A 24,042-nucleotide genomic window follows, 5' to 3' on the forward strand; every position below is an offset into this window, starting at 1 on the left:
TTTTTTTTAATATATGAATACAAACAAAGTAATTGAAAATATTTTTGTACATTTAAATATATTTTATAAATATTTCAGTTGAAACGTCGTTATTTATGATAAGTGCAATAACATATTTGTATTTACAATGGTTATTTTTTATCTTTAATTTAGTGTCCGATGAAGTTTGATTCATTATATTATATTATATTATAGGTATATTATATATTATAATTTACCTATATTATGTATTAACGTATATTGCGTTATCGAAGGATCAAGTTCATCTAATTATTATTAATAAACAAAATATGTTATCATTAACAATTACAATATAGGTATATGCATAAATATTAAATATTACAACGATATTAGGTAGGTAGGTACTATAACTATAATAAATGAAGGTAATCATTACATTTTACAATTTAGATGGCAAATTATTTTTATTAAAAATACGAAAGTATATACTATGTACAGAAGCAATATACATAATATAATATTATACCTATTTATGTTATGTTTATATTGCCACTGTAATAAATAGTTTCCTACTTGATACCTACTAATAAGTATTCTAGAAACTTTCACTTGGCACGTCCTTTTAATATTATGTACTCATGTCCTATAACATATTTTATGTACAAAACTACTCTGTTGACGTACATGTATTTTTATATAATAATAAATAATGCTTAATATATATATACACATTATTGTATGTGATAAATCTTAATTGATAATATTATCATCAATATAAAATAATAGGCCTTTTTTATATAATGTTGATTCTGCCTGTTCATATATTATTATACACTTTTACTAAAAAATGTTGACGAGAAGTTTAATAAATTCTTTGATTATTTACATTGAAAAAACATATAAATTTAATTCGAAAATATACAGGCATCGTCTTAAATATCAATTATCATCGGATCGAAGTATCGAATAACTACTAACAGTTATGATTCGTTTCACCCTAAACTTAACTCACAATTCACTAGAGCAGTAAAGTGAAACCCAATATATTTTTGTTTTCATAATTAAAAAAATATAAACTAATTCATATAATAGCGTATGTAAAATCAGCAAAAACAGAAATTACGAAATGAAATAAAAAATATATAGGTAACATCAATTTTAACTATTATTTAAACAAAATATTGATAGATTCACTTATATTAAACTGGTATCAAATCATTATTTTAAAAAATGACAATTTTATAAAAATAATAACCCTTATCAATATTTGAGAAATTATATTTATTATTTAATATTTTATTGTTTTTTTTTTGCTTAATATGTACCTTTCTATATACAGTGACGCAACTAGGGGGGTTACTTAGCCCCCCCAATAGATTTATTCCCCTTCCCAAAAAAAATATTCCTTATTGATTTAGATATAAGCCGCCTCTGGGTTATTTAAAATAAATAGTTTTGTTAGGTGGCTGTAGCCCTCCCTTAATATTAATCCTAGTTGCGCCTATACTTATGTATGTAATCGATAGGTGGTTAGCGGAATTGATAGGTAGTACCTATAACGGCGAAATCGATAAAACCCCTTTTATGTTTTTTTACGACAGTATTGAACTATTTTCAATTATTTTCGGGAAATTTTTCTAAATACCTTTCCGAGTGTCCCTACTGTGTCTCTGCATCTTTTGTCCCTGGGTTTGAACGGTAGGGGCGTATAGAGCTCATGGCATGTACATATTTCAATATTCAATGTACCTACCAGTTATGCGGCGAGGCATTTTAATAATTACATACACTATTTTTTTTCTTCTACGAGTAGAGACTGGAACTCGGTTATTCAGCTAGTATTTATAAATGTATTGTAATGGTACACTGTTGTCTGTAATCGGTTACAAATATAAAATAATCGTTATTACTTTTTGGTTATTTGTAATGCAACTAAATCCTATATGCTTATACATAGGCAAGTACAGTATTTCTTGAGTGATTCCTATATAATATTATTATAATAATAATACTTGTATTAAACAAAATAACCGTTCGAAGGTAGTAAGGTATACTAAAAAAGTTAAACTAAGGTTAAACTGTGGAATTCGGCCGGTAAAATCAATGGGTTAAGTCGAGGGTTAAGTGTAACAGAGGTTTAAACTATGATTGTAAAACGGGCACTAAGGTATACCTAAAGGCTATAACAGGGGTGGCCATTTTTTGACTCTACATGCCAAAAATTAAATTATCTTTTTTTTCCAAGTGTGCCATTAAAATATTTATATTATATATAAATATATTATATTATATTGCGTTCAGTATGTTGTCTACATTTTTAACGAATCTACATCTACTAATCTAATCTTTTCTGAAATATATTAACGATATAGAAAAAGTACCTACTAACGTCTAACATTGTGATGATTATTAAAATTTAAAATAGGTAGGTACTGGATACATATTACAATATAAATATTTTAATTTTTGCGTGTCACATTGGACATTCAATGATTTTGCCATCCCTGGGATATAGTATATAAAGCATAAAATATATTACATTAATGCCTTTATAGAAACACGCGTTTTGGCCACCGTAAAAATGTATTGTCATAAATCATAATCTACTGTAATACCTGTTGTTTAGGTTACATAACTACCACTCCTACAATACCCTGATCCTGGTGTACCTAATTATAACTTCATCTATATGGCTGAATAATATATTATATAATAATATCATATAGCAAGATTTTAATCACCCCATCTCAGCCTTTATTAAGCGTGTGCTTGTGTGCTATTACCCAGGACTACGTGCAAGGTGCAACAACAAGTCCATAATTATCTAAGCAGATAATAGGTATACTGCTTATATTTTATAATATTATAATATATTACTATATTATTCAAATGTATTTGTATATAATATATTAATGTATGATACGCAAGTTACCTACCAACTACCTAATAATATACCCTATACCTACGTTTGCACGCGCCGTATGATTGAGTTGAAGCGTCATCACTATACAATATTAAAAATATAACATAATGAGATGGTCGGCTTGTTTTTCAAATTCTTCATATCTATTTTTTTACTTGTCATATATATGAATAGATTTAACTTATCGTGCATTTTTTGTTTTGTTTTTGTACACACCATACATATTATATATTTCGTTATATACATTTTTAAAAACCACGTTGTTTGGACTGTAGCGTTATAAACAAACTGTTATACCGAGTATATTTTCTAGAGATTGTCTAGATATTATAATTTATTAATATAGTTTGGGAACGTTTAATAAAGAAAATAAATTAAAACCAGTTATGGCCTTCAAAAATAAGGCGGGGGCAGCCGTATAATAACAATGAAAATATTTATTTAATTATTAACAGTTCTTATTTATTCAAATTTAAGCATTTCAAAAATAGCTACACATTAATAAGCTAATATGAATTAGATACTCTTATGCACAACTCATAGCGGTACACCGGTACCTATTCCCGTCAATTGTACAATTACAACAAAAAAAGTGGCCCGGTGCCACTTTTCAAATTTTCCGCAATTCTATAAAATTTGAAATTTGGAAATTATAACTTACATTTTAGTTGCTACGTTAATTATAATACTTTACCATTAATTTACTGCCCGATAACTATTTAGGGGGACTCCAATAGGGTGTATTATATCGGGAAAAAATATTTCACGGGGATAATTCTCAGGCCTTGTAGAATTGTCGGATTTTGATAAATATTTTTATATCTGAAAGAAGAAGACTTTCTACAGATCACATTGAACTCCGATTTTTTTATTTTATTTCAAATAATGTTATAATATAGTTTTTAAAAAACGCTTAAAATTGTATTATTTTTGATGATATATTATAAAGTTGTAGATTAAAATATTTGGAACACGGAGTTTGATGCGGCCTGTAAAATATTACCCTCTATTAGTTAAAAAAAATTTATCAAATTTGGTTGATTCTACAGGACAGTATTATTATTCTCGTAAAGCATATTTTTGTGTAAAAATTACATTGGCACTGGGCGCCTTGAGCACATTGTGATTGTATTAAATATTAATACATATAATTAATATGTAATGTATTCTCAATAAATGTCGCTCAACGAGTCCTTATTAGAATATTATGTTTGTTGGTTACTATCCATTTCACTACATTGCAAACCGTGGTTTATATATTCGTATGCGATTAAGTTTCAATGGGATGTTATTCAAAATTTAATGTTTTCACTCAAGTATGTATAGCGCGCGTTTGTTCGTCGCACTTTTATCATTTTATTTTTGTTTACAATATAAAAATATGGCGTTCTACTTATAATAATATATATATATATATATGTATTGGCGACCATATTATTTGAATTATATATGTATATTGTATATACTATAATGTAGATACCTGCACTCGAACGGTGATTTACGTACTACCTTGTGTCCTTTTACTTCTTACCTGTCCTACCTTTAAGTCTCAACTCAATAAATGATTTATTTATTCAAGAAAAACGTTCAATAAATGGTATATCAATAAATGTCTCTTTTATATTATTTGTATTGTACTAAATAACTAAGTCTAAAATCTAGACACTTAACAACAAATTAAAAATAGGCAATTATAGTCGTTGCGAAAATAAATCTAGGTACTACAAAATAGATGCGTTGTGTTCTGTTACTTGTGTATCTACCTATTATACTAGATAGTAGTTACTAACTACCAAACAAAAATAATACATTAATATTAATACGTCGCGATCTATGTAGTGGGATACATAATTTAAAGTATTATAATAATTTTAAAAACATCTAAACGACAATAACACTAAATTAAAATAAAATTAATTTAAATACTTTCGAGATGTAGTGATATCTAATATATTATTTTAAAATAATAATGTATGAGTGGGAATATATTATTTATTATTATGCATATTTTGTTATTTACACATAAAAATAACGATAACTATGAAATAACTTTGTACGAGTACCTATATATTATGCCGCATAGTTTTGCATTAATTTAATCTGAATGGACTGAATGAATGTAATCGTATTGTTTAAAAAATATTTTATTATTTTTCAGCAATACGTAATATAATATTATTTATATATTTATATATTTATACCAAAAAAAATTTGTATAACTGACCGTTTGATCAAGATAACAATAATAATAATAATAATATGTATACAGATTAAAAAAAAATTATATAATGATATAAAATATATAATATATATTATGTACAATACCTATATAATTATTCATTAGTGTTACTGTTTAGCATTATATTGTCTAGACTCTAGAATAAAATATACCAGACATATTATATTATAAATACCTATGTCTGGATGTATTGATGTAGCCCATAAGCGCTAAATAGAACCCAAACACAACGCAAAAGCTCAAAAATAATTATTCCACAAGCACAAAAAAATATACCTTTTTAACAAATCATAATCGCAAATGAATTTTACAAAAATAAAGTGTATTTTATCAAAATCATATAGTTATTAATTAAGCTTTTACAATAGGTAATATTAAAATAAGTGAAAATGTTTAAAATTTAAATTAAATATTAGTAGTAATTAGTATAATTAAAATGAGTACATTAAAATTAAATCTGAAATTTAACACCCACAGTTTTTAAGTAGTCCAATCTGGACATTTTTATCCTATGTATAAATTCTAGCTTTTATATTGGAATTGAATTTAGAGCTGCAATTTGTAGTTTTTCGTTCATTTTTATTGAATTTTCAAGTAAACTTCTGCCTGGTGTTCTTTAAGCACTTCGATAAAATTATAAATTGATAGGTGCACCTATGGACCTATGGACCTATGCACCACATGTGGGTTATAAAATTAAGCTTTCTACAAATTACGGTGATATGATTCTGGACCATTGGTATAGTCCTTGGCTTGTTCGAAGGTGGCTCAGCACAGAATCTGATACCATATGGGTATCTCGTATCTATCATATCTGCTGTAATTTCCAATACATTTTGCTAAAGTCTGTTCCAACCATGCCCTAGGTGAAACTAGCAACATTTAATTTGTGCATTTGGAAAAATACGAAAAACGCCATTAGGAGCAGATAATTCAAAATCCAAAAGTATATTTTGAGGTTTTAATTTTTTACTACATAATTGTTTTATTAAATGTCAAATTTTGAACAAAAATATCAATTGTTTTGAATGGCAACAGACAATGCACTACTTGAACGTAGGTAGGTACATTGATTTATGTAGAACATGTAAAAAGTTTTTCAAAATGAGCGGCCGGCGGGACAGATATAAAATGTTCCATCGCCTAAAATAGTATAATATATTGACTAAATATTTTTAATTAAGTACTCTTTGTCGTCAAAATTATAATTGTCGACTCTTCATCTTTCTACCTTCTCGGGGAATTTGTTTCCAATGAAGTTTTTTATATAGAGTATTGGAAAAATACTATAAGTACTTTAATATATTATATTGCCGGTATGAAGTATAGTATTCAAGCCGTAGACCGTTTGGGCGAATCTACCCAAAATGTGGCCTGTTTGGGCGAATAGTTATATACCGATTGTGCGAATAAGTTACGAATTTCTGTGGATAATTCAAACTGCAGGTGCAAGTATAGATTTACATATAAGATAGAACCCCTTTCACTGCATTGTTGGATATTCCTATTTATTTTGTTCGAAAATATTCGGTATGTGCAGTACACAAAAACCAACTTATATATAATATATGAACAAGTTGTCAAGTAGGCATTGGTTAAAAAGATATATCTACTCATAAAAATAAATTTGTTCAAATAATAATAAAAAAAAAAGAACATTAATAGTTATAAAACATAAATAATATATATAATCCTGATTAGGAAGGGGAATATATAGACTACAGTATATAGAATAAACATAATATTATATAAGTAGTGTTAGTATATAGTTGCTAATCGTTCATGTGTGTCGATAAAAAATGATTAGGAATAGTAATTGTTATTTCTTTCAAGAAAGAAAAAAATAGATGATAAAAAAATAAATGCTGAAAGCGAAAAAACGTATTTAGTCACGTAAATCAATAAATCGTTTTTTTAAATATTTTTTTAATTCCTACAGTTATTAAACAAAATATTAATTATAGCCAATCAATATCATTGCGGTCGATCGAACGCTTTCAACATCCTGTGCACATTTGATTAACATAATTGTTGGTACAATTCATATGAAGTAAGAACTAAAATTATTAAACTAACACAAGATTTCACCAGATCTCGTGACACAGATTAAACTTTAAGAATTCAAATTTATAGAAGAAGGTACCTAAGTTACAATATTAATCGAATATATTATAAGTAGGTACCTATTTATTTATATTTTATTACAACGAAAGTCAATATGCATATTGTTCGAAACAAATGTCGATTAGTCATTATTATATGCAGTCAAATATATGATAACAATTATTACGAACATTAAAATGCATAAAACATGTATTTATAATGTATTTAGGTACAATGTATAAGCAGGTACCTATGATTATGTCGCCTTTACGGGTTTTATGAAAACTGATGCAAATTAGCAAAATAAAATGGTTTTGGTTGTACATAATTACATTTTAGTATTTTACTATACTAAATAGTAAATTAAATTACTAATGATTACTTTACTTTAAATTTTAATAGTTTCATATTATATATATACAATATTATAGTATACCAACAAAAAGATAAGTAACTGATATTATGTGCTTATAAATTATCCATTAGCCGTCTATATACATATATATATATGATGAGCACAAGTACCTACTCTTTAAAATCAATATGTTAAAATGCCGATTGTAATAATATGTTATATTATTATCGTAGTATTCTCGTCATAAACCAATTCAGTATGTTTGAACTCTGAAGGTCATCGTTTGCCCAGACTACTGTTAAATATTTCACTATTTCATTTTACTTACCGAATCATTTTCTTTTTTTGTTACTATTTAGAACGAAACAATTATACTAATTAATAATATCTTAATAAATCTGAAAAAAACATACATAGGTAAAATGTAAAATTGTATTGATTTATCACACTGAGTGTATAATACAATAATAATATCAAAAAAAAGCTTAAAACTATATTATTTTTCAAAACGCATTATAAAGTTTTTATATTTTGTATAAAGAGATTAAAATATTGAAAAACGGAGTTCACTGAGGCCTGTAAAATATTACCATCTATTAGTTAAAAAATATATTATCAAATTTGGTTGATTTTACAGAACAGGATCATTTGGTATTCATTATTCGTGTAGAGCATATTTTTGAGGACAAAAATATAATGTTGGCACCGGACGCCTCAATATCGTTTATAATATAATATATTATTATTATTAGTAATATTAAAAGACACAACATAATAATATATTTTATTCTCTATTTACAATTCAATGCGTGTACATTTTCTAAATTTACTCACATTTTAAATTATATGTAACTAGGTACCCGAACTTTTTGTTTTCTGATCAGAAATCATTTATTGTAGCATGCGTGCTGGTTGGTTTCAGAAAACCATTTTTGAGGTTGTATTATCATTGTTGTATTCTACAGTGTGATTAATTAAGCGTAAAACACTCATTATCACAAAAAGTATTTGTTTTTGAAGATATTTTTTTTATATAGTTTCAAGCATATAGTTTTAATTTCATATTCTGCTTTGAAATATGAAATTAAAACTATATGCTGTCATTCAAAAAAGTAAAAAACGTACCCATCGTAAATCGTCAAATTAAATACAGCAACTCATCCTGGAGATATTTATTTTTATAATAATTATCCAGTGGTAGGTATACTCTATACATCGTAGTTCGTTTAAAAATATTACTATACCAATAGCCAATATGCATTGTAATATTATAAATGGTACCTACATTTTATTCCATCGGTTTGGATTTCTATAACGGGCTTAGGACATGCCTGAAATTTGTGATAACAAAACCTTGACCTGTTAAAGGTAAGCAAGCTAGGCTCCACTCGGAATCGTTTTATGAAGACGATGATTTATCACAACTTACATGAAAATTCTAAATAATAATATAGGTTGCACCAAGTCTCCGTGTTTTGTCCGTCGGTGCCTATTTTTATTTGAGTTAAATTATCAACTATCAACGTTGAATAAAATACACTTTAAAAAATTAAAACTGTAACAACTAATAACATTTTAAAATTAAACGAACTTTTTATGAAAATATTTTATATTAATTAGTATTAGTTCATGAATGATTTTGGAGTATGTTATGCGTATCTTAAACAAGTCAAGACTAAAATATAATAAGAGGATTATTATTAATGTATATGAAATCTGTAAATAATAATTATTGTATTCGTCCATGTAGGTCAAAAGTCAGAGCGTTATCGTTAACTATTGATAAATTCATTACTTAACAAATGTTTCAACTATAAAATATAATATTATTAATTATTTAATATTGATGTATTTGTATATTGTATACACTGGCGCAACAGTGAATGGTTATAAAGTTAGCTTTTTATCAAACATATACGATGCGTGTATCTCAACGTCTGACTGTGAGCTTATACCACAATATGCCATATAGGTATTTATTGAAATATTATTAAAATAAATACGCCCTGATTGTAAAATGTGTTATACCAACTATTTCTACCAATATACTAAAATGTGCTATTATAAAACCGTTCAGATTTTGCAAGTGGATTGGATACTTATTACGCTGTATGTTTGACTATATTTTTTTACTAAATCAAAACCAAGCCCATTTATTATCAAGTGGTGCGATTAGACTTCTGTAAACAAATTTAAATTCTTTCCGGAGTTAAGTCGGTTAACAGACTTGCACTCATACCCATAATCGAAATTTCAGTTTTTAACTTGGAGGAGCTTTACATATTTAAATGAAACAGATAAGTGAGGGGCTCTGCCCATCACACCTCCTGTTCAAATACCTTTACAATATATTACTTTATGTAATATAATATAACATAATATAATTATCATTTTTTTTCACACCCGCTTTCCTACATTTAATATAAGTATTATAATTTATAATACATCTACCTATCACTAAAATTAAAAATATTTTTATTAAAACAAATTACAACATTTAGATACTTATATATATATATTACAATTGTAAAATCACATTATGTTCTGTGGGTGGATCCGATATCTATAATGGAAAACATTCGAAAACGAATTGGTGTTTAAAGTTTAGAAAACAATTTCTTCAGACAACGTTTACCGAATTATGTAGATTAGATAACTATTGAAGGATTTAATACTTCAATCAAAATTCAAGCCCCCCAAATTTCACCTATGCTCATTGCTTATACCAATATTGATGTTCAATTATACTGTTAAAGTTTTTAGTGCGAAATTCTGTACGAATGTACGATATCGAAAAATGTTTAGTCAATCCCTGTGCAAACATAATAAATAATACAGTGGAGTATTCAAATAAATGTTCATATCCAGTCGTTCTATGCAATTTATAGTATATACACCCTGTAACAGATAGTACTGACTTTTGGAATAACTTTTGTGCTAATCAATAAATTCAAAATAGTCAATTTGTGAATCTGATTATAAGAAAGATTTGGATGGTAAAAACATTTATCTAAATCAAGTAGTTTATTTTTTAGAATTTTTTTAAATATTAATATTTTTTTGATTAAATTAATTTGGAACGCAATAACATTTTTAAAAATATTATTTTTGGGAATTAGCTAACATGGGTATATTTCTAAAACTATTTACTAATCCTATAATTTTATCAATTTTTGTCATACGTTTAATTAGCATAATTATTTTTTTTGGTCAGTTCTTTCTGTTACACTCTGTATACATATTATAGCCTATAAGCACATAATTTTGGCGATAAATTATTACACCCACTCGTCCTCGTGTTATGACTTGTACGCGTGAGTGTGCAGGAGTGCAAGCATTGTAATTTAGTAATTGTCACTCAAAAACTGACTAGGTACCTACACTCAAATTAGAGTATCTAACACTTTGAATATTTATAATATTGAACCCCTTAACTCTTAAGAACTGTCCGTATGTATCCAATCAATACATGTTGTCGTGTATTATTTATTAATATAACGTTTACTGTTTTTTATTTTTATTTACCTACTACCTGTCTTGCAGTAAATTGCGAAGAAAATCAGTAAATATTGTACGACACATCAAATCTTTTCTAGTCAGAAGTAGGTACTTTCCGTAGACGATTGTGTGTAGTATACTGTAGTGTATAGTGTATTATATTTAGTATCCTTATAGCTATTATTAGTATTGTTTTTCTACTAACATTACAACTGTAAAATATATAATGTGTATCGAACCTCGCATGCAAATTCATCTAATTTAGAATATCCGAATCTTATTATTTTTTATGGATTTAAGAATTCGTTATTATATCAAATCGCTAGGCTCTTTCATAGTGTACGAATGTATTAATTTCACAAATAACTACATCTTTATAGATATGCTAATAATTTTTAGATTCTGAGCGGAGCGACCGAGTTGTTGGTTCTAAAATTATTTGGACTTTTTTTTATGGGGTTTCTCGGAAGCATATTTTGTAGCAGTAATAAGGTTCAATGTTTCATTATGCAATGCCACCTCTATATTATTGACTATTAGATTGGAAATTGACTTGTATACTTAAAAAAGGTAATTTTAAGGGGTGAAACACGATTGCGGACGCTTTTCATTTTTTGCAACACGATTGCGGACGATCATTATATAACAAAAGGTCTTATGTTGCACCCAAAAAATTACACGACTGCGGTCGAAATTTAATGAAACGTTGCCAAGTTGTGCGACGCTGTCTACCAAGACCAACGATTATAAATTTTATGAAAGTTCTTAATAATACAATTAAAAATTGAAAATCAAAAAAAGTAAAAAAACAAGCGCTCAATATAATAATATAATAATATAATATAAACATTTAAAGTCAAGCGCTCAATATAATAATATAATATAAACATTTAAAGTCAAGCGCTCAATATAATAATTCAATATAAACATTTGAAGTCAAGCGCTCAATATTATAATATAATATAATCATTTAAAGTTAAAAATTGAAAATCAAAAAAAGTAAAAAAACAAGCGCTCAATATAATAAATAATAATATAATATAATCGTTTTGTGTAGAACTAACTCTTTATCACGTTCTGATAAAATAATTTGAAAGTATTCCATAGTGTATACGACTGTATACAGGTTGCAGCTATTACTGCAGCATTTAACAAAAATGACTTGTAACTGCATACTAAACTTAATACGTTTAGAATTTCCACATTCCCACATTATCGAAGTATTATTTATAAATTTGGCAACATGTGTCCGCAATAGTGTAATATTCGGGGGTCCGCCGATAAACTATAATCGTTCGCAATCGTGTTATTAAAAAGGTCGCCCCGATAAGAAGCGTCCGCAGTCGTGTATCACCGATTTTTAGAGTTTTCCAGTAGGTAGCTTACTAGAAAACAGTAGATAATTTGCAATTAACAGTACAAAAAATAAAGGGGATGATGTTGAAGCATAATACACTAGTTTTTAACAAAAGCTTGATCTTTTTCCGAACTTTGTGGGTTAACTGAACTTTACCTAGAATTGACCTATTAAATGCAATTATCAAATATTTTTTATACAATATGCATCTACCAGTTACCTACAGTATCCACACAACTTCAAAATTCTCTCTTTATTTTAATTTTAATATTATTCTATACCTAAACATAATCTTACACAATTATACCGTAATTAAAAAAAACTCGTTTTACCTATATATTTTATCAATTTAATCTTTTTCCAGTAAACGAAGCTTATTTAAATATATATTTAAATAATATATAAATACTATATTTAAATCTATTTAAATATTACATACACTATTTTTGTGAGTACAGAAAAATGTTTATTTACAGTTCATTATTTTGTTTCAGCAGTTTTAAAATGTCTGTCAAAAAAGTGCTCCGCATTTTTAATCCTCATGCAGTCCACATGGTCATTCTACTAATGTTATGTTACTTCTTAGTGCAACTAGTTTTCAGTCATATATCGCATTCACTCACCTTGCTCGTCGACTCGTACCACGTGCTTTGCAAACTAATATACTTTTTTGGATCTGTACTATGTATTAAGGTGACTATATATTATGTATACTTACATTATATTTAAGAATTTATTATACAAACGGCTTTGCTGTTCATGATTAATATTTAATAATAAATAATATATAATACATAACAATTAACAAGTGGAATTGTGTATTATATTACAGCATAACGATTATGAAGAGGTGTGTTCAAACGAAGGTTGCGTGGAAAAGATCCTCAAAGCGGAGGACGATTCTCCTGAGTCCAACTTGACAGTATCCAAGTCCGGTCAAATATCGTCTTCCAGTGTGAATATTGCCCATTATTCATCGGGGATTCGTTATATTTTTATCGCCATTATTTTTTCAAACTCTACAGTGCGTGCATCGTCATCCCGAGAAGAAGTTAAAGAACACATTCGGATGGGCAAGGATCGAAGTGGTTTTAATGCTCGGTGGTTGCGTGTTTTTGGCGTCCCTTAGTTTCTCACTGGTGGTCGAAGCTATTCAAACTCTCATACACATCGACCATCAAGATCCAATGCATCAACCGATATCAGTGTTCATTATCGGTCTTGTTGGTATACTTATCCACGGACTGTGTTGTTTATTACTAGGAGGTTAATAATAACTATATAAGCTAAACCACACGTATATGGTATTATTGTCTATACCATTGACGCAACTATTCTTAGAGGGGCTTAGCCTCCAATTTTTTAAATATTTTCAAGCTTTATTTATTTACACTACCCCCCCCCCCCCCTCCTAATAAAATATTTTATACTTAGTTGCGCCAATGATTTTTACTATATACGATATACCTATAAAATTATGCTGCTTATTATCTCGAGAAATATAAGGAATTTTAATTTTTTTTTAAGTTTTAAGAATTTACTACTACTTATAACTTATTTGAAAATTGTCTGTCATAACTCAGAGTATAAGTATTTGTTCTAAAAATTAAAAATATCTTATATTTTTCGATAATTTAATGCCTGTTTAATGATAAAATAATCACCATGTATAAATAATATTTATGTCTTACTAAATGGTTGATTTTTTAACGCAGGTCCAGTATCACAAAACACAAGAGTTCCTGACGAAGAGAGCGCTAATGCTCTTTTAAATCCTGGTCTATTGCTGAAAAAAAAAATACAAATTAAAAACTGCAGTCCAAGAGAAATATGTCGAGATTTAGTTGGTAGATTATTTTTGTAAAAGATAAAAAAAGCAGTAAATTTACAATAAAATAAATAAAATATTTGTCTAGGTTGTACAATGGTGATGATATGTTCGATCATCGTAATATTCACAGACCCTAGCATAGCAAAGTTTGTTGATCCTGGAATTTCAATCATATCGGCTGCAATATTGCTCTACCTCAAGTATCCGAATAGTGAGTGGCTTTGTCACACAAAAACATGATTCTCTGGCCTTAAATATTCACATCAGCTGTTCTAAAATATAATAATATTATATTATAATGAAATGTTAAATTTTTACGTTTTTAAATTTTAGTGAAAGAATCATGCCTGATTCTTCTTCAAACCATGCCCGACCATATGAATATTGATGTAATTTGCAAAAACTTGATGAAAACATTTCCAGACATAGTAAACGTACATGAACTCCATATATGGCAACTGACTGAAGATAAAATAATATCTACTGCACATATTATGTTTCTTAACCCTCAAGTAAGATAAAAATATGTTACTTTTTTAATACCTATACATAATTTGTGTAAATTATTTCTTTTGAATTGAATTAATTAATAATTGCAACTTTTTTTCGTTTCAAGGATTATTTGAGAATAAATAAAGCGGTTGTTAATTTTTTCCATGATAATGGCATTTTAGAAGTAACTATTCAACCAGAGTTTTTCAAAGACGACCAGAATATACAAATGGTACCAGAGTATGGTATGGGACAGTGTTTGGTTCAGTGCAATAACGTCGAGTGCTTCGATAGAAATTGCTGTGAACCAGATGATATTGAATCAATTCAACATTGTTAAGATTTAGAAACAACTTCATAGGTAAAACAAACGGTTCACATTCCGATACATCGATACGTAGTGTACATAATATTTATTCTGTTTCTTTTAGAGTTGAAACAATTGTCTTGCTCATCAACATTAATCATTATTTGATTAACCTTTACAAATATTCAAAAAGTAAATATTTCAAATTTGATTACCTTATAGGTACTTATACCATGTGCAAATGGGTTATGTTGACCTTATTATTATAATTTTTTTTCAAATGGAAAATGCGTTCCTATGTGTACTCATAATTGTGTGACTGTGAATGTATTTATACTGAATCGTTATTAATTATTGTTTAACGAATACGAAAACGTATTTGTTTTTATTATAATTTTATTTTATAATATAAAATGTTATTGAAAATGACAAATACAAATTATATGTTTTACTGATTGTAACATAATATTATTATAATACATTATACATTTTTAAAACTTTATTTAAGAACCACATTTTTTCCAGAAAAATAGCCTATGGTAATAAATTTATGATTTAGATTTCGTATAATATGTAGTATACAATTATATGGAAACTTCGTGGAATTCAAAATTTGTGATAAAATATGGGAATCTGTAAAATCTATGATAGGAGCATAGCAATGTCCATACTAATCAACAACAATAATAGCTCCACTAAAGTCTAGATAATATTTGGCAATCATATTCGTAAATATGACTAATGTCTAATGGATCTCAATATGTTAGAAAATGACAATAGGTACTTGAATATCAAATTGCATTGTCCAATCTGCATGAAAATTAGTATAGCAAAATAATAAATATCATAATTAATTAACTTAAGAGGACGCTACACAGACATTATTGTTGTCTCCGTCTAAAAAGTGCGTAACACACCAAATTTACACTCAGCAGATCACGTTTAGCTTTTAGTTAAAAAATGAGCGTGAAACAACCTATTATGAAACTCGATGATAAGAATATTATTATTTGTGATTGTATGTGGGTTTTTTACGATTATTCGGTTTATAAGTGAATTATGAGTATTTAATTTACGCTAAACAAGCTAAACGTGATATGCTGAGCGTAAATTTGCTATGTTATGTACTTGTAAGACAGAGACAACAATTGACCGTGTATCGTCCACTTAAAAGAAGATTGCATTCATGATTTGATTAATTTTTTGGTTTTATTTATAAATATTAGTACCTATTACATTGGTAAAAAAATGCATTAGTCTCTATTTATTGTTGGGCCTACAGTATAGGCACTGTAGTACTGTACAATTTTGTTCATAGTATTAGCACCAGATTCAAGAATGGGTGGGCCGTGGGGAGTCATAGTCAACTAATCTGATTCATTATTAAGTGGATATCAGCTCACTATCTCTTTTCTTTTTCTGACCCATGCGCAACATAGCAAATTTGCGTTCAGCAGAACCAACTTTGTGAATTGTGGCTTTAGTATTAGAGTGAATTTATCTATAACAAAACTTTAAAGTTAAGACTTAAGAACATTACCATTGTTTGTATGTTGGTTTTTCGCAACAATTAAGTTTTGGAGCGAGATTATATCAGTTTTAACTATAATATTATTTACGCACTAAAAGCTTGCATAAAAAATTGAAATATCGTAATAATGCAATGTTCAAACACAGATAACGCTCCTCACTTTAAGTTTAATAATTGGTCACTTCCGTTGATCGCAAATTTGGTGTATTGCGCATCATTCAGAAAAAGAAAAGAAATAGTGTGCTTACATATTCTCAATATATATTATAATTATAGCTATCAGTATGTTTAGTGCTATATTAAAATTGAAGAATTGTAAATTGCAGGTACTTAAAATAATTGAAAACCAGTTGGTAACATATTTAATTTATTTTGTTACATAAGATTATAATCTAGACATTTTCTTCCAGTTGGAGTATATCAAAAAATTATAACTGTAAAAATATTTAAAATTATGATGACTAACTAAAACACAACATAAAAACGGGAATTTTTACGCAAAATCGGTTTTTGTTTTTGGTGTAACTTTAAAACAAATGACCGTAGATAAATGAAATTTTCACTGGTTGTTTATATTTCAAATTTCCATAGATGATAAAATTTTCAAAATATTTTGAATTGTTTTGAACTGTATAGGGACATTTTTAGTTTCCAATTTTATTAGTTTTTTTTTCTATGAATGTCAAGTTATTTGTTGAGTAAAAGTATACTTGAAAATTTAATACAAGGCTCCTACTGTATTGTTTAAATGACGTTTAAAAAATATTAGAAATCTTTGGTCACAGTTTTTTTTTATAAGAATTTAAATTTTAAATCTTGACAAAATCCGGAAAAATCACGAAAATTAGAAAATTATTTTGAGTTTAGAATTGATTAAAATTTTTCTTTTTAAATTTAAGATTTGAAAATGTCATACAAGACTCCTCATAAGTTTGTCTACCTTTATCAAAAAAAAAAATGTCTACAAGCAAATCAAATTAAATTTTTATGAGCGTTTGAAATTCATATTTTTACAATATTGGATAATTACTCGATTTCTCATGTAGCGGTTTTGTTATTTTATTGTTATTCAAAACGAATACATGAAAATTTTACTGAATGTTTATATTTTCATTTTGTATATACCATAAAATTTTGAAAATATTTTGACTATTTTTGGGCTGTTACTGAGATTGTCAGTTTTCAATTTGTTTAGTTTTTTTTCTATAAATATCAATAAGATTTTATTTGTTGGGTAAAAAAGCGTGAAAATTTAATGCAAGGCTCCTGATATATTGTTACAATAGCAGTTAAAAACTATTAAAAATACATATGCACAATTTTTTTTTATAAGCATTTAAAGTTTGAATTTTGACAAAATTTATCAAATTTAAAATGTAATAATTTTTTGGTGGGTTAAAAATTTATAAATTGTTCAACTTTTATAGCTAAGGATTGAAAATTTAAAATAAGGTTCCACGTAAATAGTTAAATATATAAATTACTTTATTCACAATAATATCATCAAATATATTTAGTAATAACTAATAACTAATATCATAGGCTGACTGACCGTTTTCGCTCAGAATCGTTTTTCTTATATAATGATATTATATCATTGAATTAAAATTTAACACCATCCATTACAGTGACCCGCTTGTAAATTACTGCATTACAGCAGAGCGACATCCACTTACCCACTTTTTATTATTTGTTATGTTTTTACCGGTCAGATAATATGACGCCGTCGCTCCCTATGTTAGGTATGGTAATTTTATAATTTATAAAATTACCATACATTTTTTTATAATTTTTTGGCAATAATTTCCAGGCTAAATAGAAGGTAGGAGAAGACAAATAATATGATACGAATAATTAATAATAAGAAGAATGTATACCTATAGTAATTGTTAATTAATAACAAAACAAATTTTTTTAATGTTATAAAAATAATTTTAAGATCATTTTTAGTGCATTTAAAAAAAAATTATTTTATGTGTATTGAATCGTATTTTTTAAAGTCATTTTTCTTGATTTTTAGAGCATTTAAATCCGTTTCTTAGTGATAAATTATAAGTTTTTATATAAATAATTTTAAAACTTTTGAACAGCCAAAAAAACTATAAGACTTTACTTTTAGGACGATGGACTTTTTAATTTACTCTATTACATTCTGGTAATTAAATAAATAATAAAATAATATTATAATATAAGCTTGTCACATGAGACTATGAAAGAAGAGAAAATAAAATGTTCGTAGGTACTTATGTCACCCCGTCCTAGTTAACTCGTTACCTAGTTAGTAGTTACCTAGGTACTTCATGTCTTCATTATAATAATTAGTAGCCAATTAGACACTGGTGGTCGGGGGATGTCAAGAAAACACTGACAGCGAATCGATTATTTATGATGGCTCGTCCGGCCTTGAGGGATTGGATTCTTATATTCTTCGGATTAATATTAATACGAATAAATACGGGCCTGACTATTCAGCGTCTTTTATTTTAGTAGGTAGGTACTTAAAGATATTATTTTTATCATACTGCAACCTAAAGTATTTTGTTCATTCTGTAGGTATGTAAAACAATACAAATTTATATTATAGTATTAATTTAACGTGTTGTTCATTATTAATGCCTTGAACTTAGTAGGCCCCTATATTAAATTTGGCATAATTTTTAGACGAACCGACACCAATATTTAGGTTCTCACGCCCTGCGGAGTTACAAAAAACAATGTCATAATTCGATGTAGACTTGCCTATATACGCCGTGCCAAGCCACGCGCTCGTCTATGCACGCAGCACGCCCACTTATACTTCACGATCGAACTCGGAGTACTTCCAAATGCGTAGGATTTGGGGCCACTCACCACGTCACATTATAACATATTTTCGAGGCCAATAATGCAATTTGTATTTCTCTTGTTTCCGGTGAATTCAAGTAACGATGACAGCTATAGTTATTACTAGCTATACTAAAGTATATACTTTAAATATGGGACCTACTTACATTAATACAAGTTTTTACGCTATTTTCGGTTACTAAACGGGACCTTTCAACTAAGTATATCTAACAATTAAATTTATATTTTGTAAATATTATAGTACATTAGTACATATATGAATATATTACTACTATATCTATTGGCTATTAGTATATTATGTATAATGTATGAGTGTATAGCGTATGAGGTGTCTAATTAAAAAATATACTAGAAAAATGTACTTATCTGAGAGTAATTAACGAAGAAGTAAAATTGTATTGATGAGATTGACTTCAGTAGGTACCTACGTGTAAACAAATGTTCTTATCTGATAGATTTGTAGAAGATTTATCTTAATATTCAAACATACATGATGATCAGTATTCAGTGTTCGGAACGTTCACTAAAAAAAACGAATTCGTTCACGTCCAATGCTTAAAAAAGGAACTCGTTCACGTTAACATTCTTTACAAACATGAACGCGATCATTTCGTCGTTCATTAATTTTTTTTTTTGTATCGTTTTAATACGAATACAAAATCGTGGAAATCATAATATTATTATTGTTGTTTTATGTCCAAGCGTGCCCACTGGAATTTCATGTAATTTATTTTTATACATAATTCATAATATACTATATTATATCAATTATATTATCAATCAATATTTATTAATTAATAAATAAATTTGAACGTTTTAAAAATTTAAGACTTAAATTTCCCAATTTAAAAATTGTTCAAATTCATTAAATATATAAACGTCGTTCACGTTCACGTTCTATTTGAAAAAAAACGAGTGACGTTCACTAAATATGAACGTAAACCAGTGGCGCAACTAGGGCTAAAAAAATTTGGGGGGGGGGGGCTGTAGCCCCAACCTGATATTACATAAAAAGTAACCCGTGGGGGTGATGCCCCCACGCCCCCCATATATATTCACATAAGAATATAAAAAGTGGTACAAAAAAAAATATATATTTACTCAAATTTAATTTTTCACAATAACAGTATACTATATCTATGGTTATAAAAATAAAAATCCCTGGACTACAATATTAGTTTTTATTACTCACAAATACGTCATAAAATGATTGAGCAAATATTTTTTAAACGTTATAATTAGTGTAAATATCACATTAATAATATTTAATTACAAATATTTACTTATAGTATAGGTATAAACTGTACATACTAAATATCATTGAAAAAATTAAAAATCAAGTAGAGGTTTAAGAAAAATTAAATTAAAAAACAAATTTATGTTCAAAGCTTAAATATATATGTAGGTAGATAGGTATAATATAGCCTATATAGGTATCTAACCTATATTAAATACAATTTAACTTAGGTATTTCTTAATATTTATATTATAATATTCAGACGTTATCAATAATAATATTTTTTACATTATATATTATAATATATCCCCAGAATAAAATATTATATTTCCTAATAATATTTTGACGATAAGCAAAATGACAATATTAATAATTATTATTATAAGAAGTCGATTTTACAAGTTTTATTCATAGATACAAATAATTATCAAATAAATAATCAATGAATGTAGGTAGTAGGTACCTAATTTTTTTATCAAGACTATTAACATAATATGTTTATTAAAATCATGATATAAAACAAAATAATATTATTGTTAATTTTTGAAAATTATTTATTATATTTTAATTTTTTTAATGAAAAGATGATATACCATACTAACAATAAGTATAATAAAGTTGTAATTAAATATTAATATGATGATAATTATTACACTTATTAGCTTAAAATAAAAAAAAAATAATTGATCAATCAATTTCATGTACCTACCTAGTTGTCAGTCTGGGGGTTATTTTTCCTAGGTTCAGGGATTTTTATTTCGCAATTCACTGTTTCTATTCATAAGTTAAGTGCATATTCACTAAAATTATGTATAGTAATCTTACCAAAAACCGACATAAATCGTTTTCTTCAAACAAATACAGCCTACAGGCATATACAGGCATACAGCTAATGATATTTACCATATTTATCATAGTCTATACTCTATAGGCAATATAAAATAATTGTAAGGTTTAAATACAAGTTAGATAATTACATTTTTTTTCCCCCAAAAAAAGTAAGAAATACAGTTTGATTTTCAAAAATGTATTAATATTTTGGGGAACAAATGAATAATTTATTTTGCGGGGGCTATTACAAGGTTTTTTTTTTTTTTTTTGGGGGGGGGGCTAATCCCTCCCCCCCTTAGTTGCGCTTATGACGTGAACTTCATCGTTCATGAACGATGTTCTTTAAAAGCACTGATTATGATGATATAATATTATGTCAATACTCAATATACATCACTAAATCAGACATTCAGACAAATACATTTTCAAACACTTCAAACCCTTCATAACATACCTACCTAACACCTAACAACATATGTATGTAGGGGTGTATTTGGACACAGGCCACAGACTTAGTGTCTCGTGTGGACAGTTTTGACTCAATAATTGCATGGGTACAGTGTCGCATATAGAGAGGGGTTAGGGGTTCAACGCCCCCCCACCTGAAAATAAAAGTATGTGCGTGTAGAATTATTATTATTAATTATCATACTGGTAATTCTGACAAAGGATTTCTAAAATCCTCCCGAAATTAAATCGTTTATACCTACTCCACTGCGGCACTGCATGGGTATAAAACAGGCCTGTTAAAGCCTATTATATATTAACCTCCCATTATTATAGAAGGCCTCATAGCCCATAGGTATTCAGAAAAATCCAGAGGAGAAATTAGAATTTCTACCGTAATAGTAACATAATTTCAACTGTAATCACACCAATAATAAATTATCTGCAAGGAGTATCGATTTATAGTAATTTATAAAATTCAGAAATTACAGTTGAATATAATAATGATTTAAGATGTGCTACCTATCACTTAATTATGGACCCTTGGTGCTTATTAATGAAGGGCCTCGGGCCCCCATAGTACAAGCGGCCATACTATCCTACAGGACAGTATAGGTCAGTATGGGCCAGTTTGCTCCTGGTATCAAAGTAGGTAGGTATGACTGGTTTGGCGTTTCCATTTCCTTGACGATTATTCAATGAAACCTCTTCCTTTAGGCGGTACCTATATGTTTGCCATTTGGTTTTTGTACTATTTCTATCAAAACTAGGTACAAAGATTTTTTGTTGAAGAAAATGTAGGTAAAACAACGTCAGGAATCGAATTATATGTACCTATTATAAGGTTTAAATAAATTACCGTAAAAAAAAAAAAAGAAAAGTAGATAGGTAGGTACCTACCTATTTTATTAAGAAATGTATTATTGCCACGAGAATATCATCATATTGTGTTAATATTGATCGACCAGCAAGTAGGTAGCAAATTAAAAAGAAAAACGACAAAAGTCTTATACTTTATAGGTTTTACTATAGATAATCAATTTATCGTACTTCACAGTTTAAATATTCTCCACTATCCAGGGCCCTGCAGGCACGTAGCCAGACATTTTTCCATAAGGAGGCCAACATTTTTCGGCCCCTCCCTGCTTTTTGTACCTCCCACTACCTACTTATTACACAAAATCTATAAAATAAAAACTTCATTTTAACAATGTGTTGTACTTATTGGTTAATAATAGTAGAGGACGCATGTGTTGTCACCGTCTTACGAATGTAAAATATAGCAAAAACTTTTTTGCTTGGGAAAGAACCGAGAACGCTACAGTCATAACTTATAACTAAGAATATAAATTATAATAATATATAGGTAGTCATAACTTTTTTCGTACAAGTGATATCAAAAAAATAAAAACGATATTTCACAGATAATGTTCTCTTATATTATATAATCTCCTATATTGTACATCAATTTGGAGTCACTGCGGCCCGAGTGGTTCTATCCCACATAAAACTATTTTTGCTATTATATATCGTCACCTAAGAACCATCATGGCCAATCTTAAAAAATTCAAATATGCGTTTTATATATCAATAGATTCGTATTTTCGAGACGCGTGAGACCAAGTGATTAGTTTTGATGTTTGGTCCGTTAGGTTCGCTGTGAAAATTCCAAGTGTCATCATGGCCTATCTAAAATTGTTATTAATGGTATGTTATGTTATCTAAAAATATCGGAACTGCCACCAATAATAGAGAGCCGTCAGGAGCCAACTAAAGTTTTATTAATATTATAATTATTATTGACAATAAGATGAAACATTTTAGAGTTAATTAATGTCAAAAGGTATACCAACATTCAAAATTCCTAACAAAAAACAGTTTTTTGTTAACCCTGAAAAGTTGGGAAAACTGAGATTAGCCATAATGGTTCGTAGGTGACGATATTGTACCTGCATTAATAAATTGTAAGATAGAGAAAACACATGCGGTTGTAGCGACTTCTTAAATAGTGTTTTCCAATTTTCAATCTAATATTAGTAGAGTTATTGAGTAACCTACCTCAAATTGTTGGGTGTTGGATGTTTAT

General features: G+C 27.8%; 1 protein-coding gene across 5 annotated transcripts in view; it reads left to right on the top strand.

Annotated features, from left to right (window-relative positions):
* The window catches only part of LOC100163422 (zinc transporter 1), a 30,541-nt gene that overhangs the window by 5,307 nt on the left and 1,192 nt on the right, over nt 1-24,042 (top strand). The window contains exons 1-9 of one of the 5 annotated variants that reach the window (XM_016802608.1): nt 7,154-7,173; nt 12,931-13,129; nt 13,269-13,391; nt 13,462-13,702; nt 14,152-14,283; nt 14,353-14,478; nt 14,601-14,779; nt 14,884-15,120; nt 15,191-15,519. In XM_016802608.1, coding sequence (XP_016658097.1) covers nt 7,169-7,173; nt 12,931-13,129; nt 13,269-13,391; nt 13,462-13,702; nt 14,152-14,283; nt 14,353-14,478; nt 14,601-14,779; nt 14,884-15,099 — 1,221 coding nt within the window. In that variant the 5' untranslated portion in view covers nt 7,154-7,168 and the 3' untranslated portion in view covers nt 15,100-15,120; nt 15,191-15,519. Of the gene's footprint in view, nt 1-7,153; nt 7,174-12,930; nt 13,130-13,268; nt 13,392-13,461; nt 13,703-14,151; nt 14,284-14,352; nt 14,479-14,600; nt 14,780-14,883; nt 15,121-15,190; nt 15,520-24,042 lie in introns of those variants that run through there. The other 4 variants (XM_016802609.1, XM_008182553.3, XM_008182554.3 and 1 more) reach the window with 4 other exon arrangements.

This window comes from Acyrthosiphon pisum, chromosome A1 (assembly GCF_005508785.2).
Source record: "Acyrthosiphon pisum isolate AL4f chromosome A1, pea_aphid_22Mar2018_4r6ur, whole genome shotgun sequence".
NCBI lineage: Eukaryota > Metazoa > Arthropoda > Insecta > Hemiptera > Aphididae > Acyrthosiphon > Acyrthosiphon pisum.